Source organism: Lotus japonicus, chromosome 1, assembly GCF_012489685.1.
Source record: "Lotus japonicus ecotype B-129 chromosome 1, LjGifu_v1.2".
Taxonomy (NCBI): Eukaryota; Viridiplantae; Streptophyta; class Magnoliopsida; order Fabales; family Fabaceae; genus Lotus; species Lotus japonicus.
The window spans coordinates 85,562,703-85,567,448 of record NC_080041.1 but is presented as its reverse complement, the minus strand read 5'-3'; the positions used below and the strand labels follow the sequence as shown (position 1 = coordinate 85,567,448).

Below are 4,746 nucleotides of genomic sequence, written 5' to 3'. Positions count from 1 at the left end.
ATATTACTCCAACACTAATAACCAACCCTAATTTGATCCCACCTGGCATCTTTCTCATGTGCACCGCCTCTGTTTTCGGGTATCTCCATTGTTTGAATATTCTAAGAACATATTGATAACATCCTCTGTAACACCCTCTAATCCCCTTGCTTATTTTAAACTTACATCAGAGTGATTATACGCATATTCAAAGAGAGCATTACAAAAATATTTCAGGACTACATATCTCCTCAATAACATATGTCACGTTCTCAAACTTTAGATCAAAATATTTCATAAAATAATCATACTTCATCTTTTATGCATTGCACAACGGAAATAAATAGAATCATCAAAAAATCATCTTCCAGACATACTTCAATAAAAAAAATTCAGTAAAAGAAGTATAGGCATTATGGCCATCCAAAAACGTCAACTCCATGTAACTCAAGTTTACAAAAGAAAGAACCAAAAAGAGTTGTCAATTACTCTCATCAAAATAATTTATTAAACCACGTCCCCCAATGTTACATACAGAGCAATTGACCCTCATACTACTAGATAACTATCTAAATAACAGTATATAGCTCTCTGTCTACTTCTCATGAGATGCTCCACTAGCACCTGTACCTGTACGATGTCGCATAGAACATCATTCCAACAGAAGGGTGAGAACTTCATCATATAATTAAGCATAATAACAGGTAATGAAAGAACAATACAGAAGTTTACATTATAAAAACTTTCTCTTCACAATAATACTTTCCTTACTCATTATTTTCAAAGACAGTTCTACTTAGCAACTTTGTTCCACAATAAAATATCTTTAACAAAGTAAACGTCATCCAAACTTTTACTAACAACATCATTCACAGATATTCACCAACAACAACTATCACAGTTCTTATATTTCTTCCATCACATAGGACCACTCAAAAACGTGAGACTCAATGTGTGACTCTAATGCACATGCATGTGGTACCAATTGTTAACCTTAGCGGTATCACCGCGTTCACACAGAACAGTTAACCACCAAATAAAGTCTATCAGACTTCCAGAACTACCCCGGTTTAGGGACATTCTCTAGCTCCGCAGTAACTAGCAGACATACCTCTGTCACCAGGTTCTGGAACACTCTCTAGCACCGCAGTAACTAGCAGACATGTCTATTGACTGTATGAAGTGTATTTGTGCAAACATCTCAACTCTATACATGCATTATATAGCATATTTCTTCATCACTTTCCATAATGAAAATCTCATCATATTTGCTCAAACAACACTTCAACCTGTTATCAAATAATCACATTTGCAAAACAGCAATACAACAATTCTCACTTCATCAACAACCAATTCCAATAATTCATCTTATTGAATTCAAAATATTCATTTTCACCAATTCAAATAAATCACCATAATCCATATATCCAAAATTCAAAAGAGTACCCAAATTAAATAACAGATACAGTAATAATTTTCTGAAAAACAAGTACAGTAATCCGTTTTCTGAAAAACAGCAGGCACATCGGTCACTAAAAACGATCTCCAGGACTCATTACTAAACTAAAAATTACGTTCTTTACACGCATAGAAAGCTGATTAAAAACCCTACAATTTCTTAGTTTACCAAATTTTCATTTGAACCTTAGAACTGGGTGATATCAGACCACGAAGTTCGCTGTCCAGCACAGAAACTGACGGAAACAGCAGGTACATCGGTCACTAAAAACGATCTCTAGAACTCATTACTAAACCAAAAATTACGTTCTTTATACGCCTGGAAGGCCGATTAAAAACCATACTATTTCTTAGTTTACCAAATTTTTATTTGAACGCTAGAACTGGGTGATATCGGACCAAGAAGTTCCCTGTCCAGCACAGAAAACTGACAGAAACACTTCTACCTCAAAATCAAATTTCGAAAATTCCGAATTCAGGGTTCCTAGGCATGGCTCTACATCAACCTATCATCATACTACAATTATAGGATAAAGCTCACACCCTTACCGTGATTGATGATGAACCCTAGTTCTCTTCCTTTCCTCTTCCTTCTTCTTTCACGCGTCCTCTTCTTTCTTTTTCTTCTTCTTTCACGCGTCCTCTTCTTTCTTTTCTTTAGCTGCTTCCCCATCCTTATTAAACCATCTAAACCTAATTCTTCAACGGCTAAACTAAAAATCCTAAAATCTCTCATAGTCCTTGTCTATATTTTTAATCCTAACTTTCACCCCCTAACTCTCTTCCATTTCATAAAACACACCCAGCATCACAAAAAAATATTTTATTTCATTAAAATATTATTATATCACCTATTAAACCACCATACAATATAATCTTAATTAAAATAAAATACCAACATTATTTGAATTAAAAACGGGGTGTTACATCTCTCTGCAACTATTTTACATTATCCTCTGTTTAATCATTTTTTTTAGCTCATTAGTATTTTTTTTATTCTAGCCAAGAACTTTGTGCAATCAATCCATTATTTTTCTTATTCGATGGGTAACACTGTAGTCTTCACCGTTCTTCAATTAATTTGGACTTTATTAATATGATTTTTTTTTTTGGATAAACAATTTTTTAGTATGATAGCCATGTTGTCAGGCAGGCACACACGCACCTAAAAATCAGGAGAATCGTGTTTTGTTTTTGTACAATAGATCACGTGTGAGTCAATACAAGTGTACGCAGCTACAATTTTTATACAAAAAAAAAACAACAAACAATCCAGCTCATCACGCTATGACAAAACAAAATGGATGAGGCCCAAAAATTGCCCAATCACAGCAATTATAACAATAGCACTTTTGGTCCCCCACGTTTCAAAAATGTGCAATCTTAATCCCCCACGTTTAAAAATAGCATAATGGTACCTCAACGTTTAGCTCCGTTAGCAGTTTTGGTCCCTCAGCTAATTTGCCGTTAGAAACTTAACGTTTTTGTTTGACATGGCATTTTTTTTCTGATGTGGCATTCGGACATAACATGTGAGGATCACGTGAGTCTTATCCTAACCTAATCCATTCCCAATTGCAACTTGGTTCCAAATCGCGACGGTGACGACCAAATCGAGAGGAACGAAGCCCGGCGGTCGTGAAGGAACTGCGATTGCGAGTGTGAGAAGACGGTTTCTGGGTAAGAAGGTCATCGGTGGTGAGAAGGTGGTCCGAAGGCAAAATTGAGAGGAAGGAAATGGCGACCGACAAAAAAGGTGTGTCGAAGAAGACCCCTCGAAGGCCAAAAAAGAAAACTCCGACAAAAGAGACGGTGGTCCCAGAGACGGTGGTCCCAGAGAAGATGGTCCCAGAGAAAACTCCGTTTTCAAAATTGGACTTTTGGCTCAATGGAGATTTGCCCGCAAACTATGTTTCCAGGTATATATTTTATCCTTTTCTCTATCTTGTGAGTCATGGTTGTTGAAGGATTTAAGTGCATTGATGTATATTATTTAAGTAGGTGCCTTTCCTAGTCAGATTCTCTATCCTTTTCTCTGCTTTGTGCTTGCATGTGGTCCACGAGATTCCCTCTTCCACTAAAGTTTACAAAGTTTATTGTATTCTATTGTATTGTCTCTTCTGCAGGCCTACTGCTCCCCATAAGATAACCATGAGTGTGTATCATGGGGGTGAATTGACATTTGACCCAACTATGCCCTATCCAAGTGGGCTTTGCGAAGTCTGGCATCCGTATGATGTGGATCTCATTTCATCCATTGAATTGGGTAAGATTGTAAAATACCTGGGATATGCCAGGTTCAAATGTTTGTGGTATAGGCATGTTCAAAGTGATGGCTCTGTCAGCTTTAGTCCACTTTCCAATGATGAAGAGGTTAGACAATTCATTGAAGATGTTAAAGATATAGCTGAAGTTGATCTATATGTTGAACACATAGTGGAAGAGGCAGATATTGTTCCTCTAATTGCTTACAAGAGTGCTGAAGATACTCCTGATGTGTTGCAAGTTGATTCTGATAGTGATGATGAGGTATTGCAAGACAAAGAAACTGAGGCTGTTCAAGTGAAGGAAGCTGAGTCTCAGGCAGTACAAGACAAGCTTCCTGAGGTTGTTCAAGACTTTGATGCTGAGGTAATTCAAGAGAAGGAGACTGAGACAGTCAAAGAGGCTGAGTTAGTGCAAGACAAGGAGGCTGAGGTAATGAAATTATGAATGAAATTTTTGTCTAAGTTGAAATAAAGTTAATATAATCTTTAACTTGTCATGAAAAAATAGCTTGATCCTGTGTTAATGTTTATGATAATCCTCAGGTTCTTCAATCTGAAAGGGGAATAGGTGCCGAGGTAGTGCAAGACAAAGAGGCTGAGATTATTCAAGACAAGGAGGCCGAGGTAAGGAAATTATGAGACAATTTATGAATTAAATTATGTTTAAGTTGTTTATGTAAGTTATGTAAATTAAATTATGATGAACAGGTTGATGTTGTGGAAAAAGACAAGGGGGTAGATAAGGGAAAAAGAAAGTCCAGTCAGGTTGTTCTCAGTGATGAAGATGATAATTCTGATGCTGAATTTGATCCAGATGATGAAGACACACCCTCTGATTTTTCAATGGATGACAGTGATTATGAAGAAGATTGGGATTGGCTCTGCGTGCTTCCTAAAGAGTCTCTGTTGAATATACCTGAGGCCACTCCAGATCCAACTTTTGCAGAAGATTCTACTGAGCCATATACACAAGCTGTGAATGAGTCAAGTAACCAGGAGCCCAGTACATATGAGGACTTTCAAGATGAGGATGGTGATTCTG

General features: G+C 36.9%; 1 protein-coding gene and 1 long non-coding RNA gene across 2 annotated transcripts; one reads left to right on the top strand and one right to left on the bottom strand.

The window, feature by feature from the left end:
• Positions 1-331: 331 nt before the first annotated feature.
• Positions 332-2,124, bottom strand: LOC130732157 (uncharacterized). Its single transcript, XR_009016955.1, has 2 exons — positions 1,987-2,124; positions 332-609 (listed from the first exon to the last, which is right to left on the bottom strand). It is a non-coding gene; the product is annotated as an uncharacterized LOC130732157 (long non-coding RNA).
• A 1,051-nt stretch (positions 2,125-3,175) lies between these two features.
• Positions 3,176-4,297, top strand: LOC130732156 (uncharacterized). Its single transcript, XM_057584265.1, has 2 exons — positions 3,176-3,356; positions 3,564-4,297. Exons 1-2 carry the CDS (start codon positions 3,280-3,282, stop codon positions 4,147-4,149), a joined length of 663 nt encoding a protein of 220 aa, XP_057440248.1. The 5' UTR covers positions 3,176-3,279; the 3' UTR covers positions 4,150-4,297.
• The last annotated feature ends 449 nt before the right edge of the window (positions 4,298-4,746 follow it).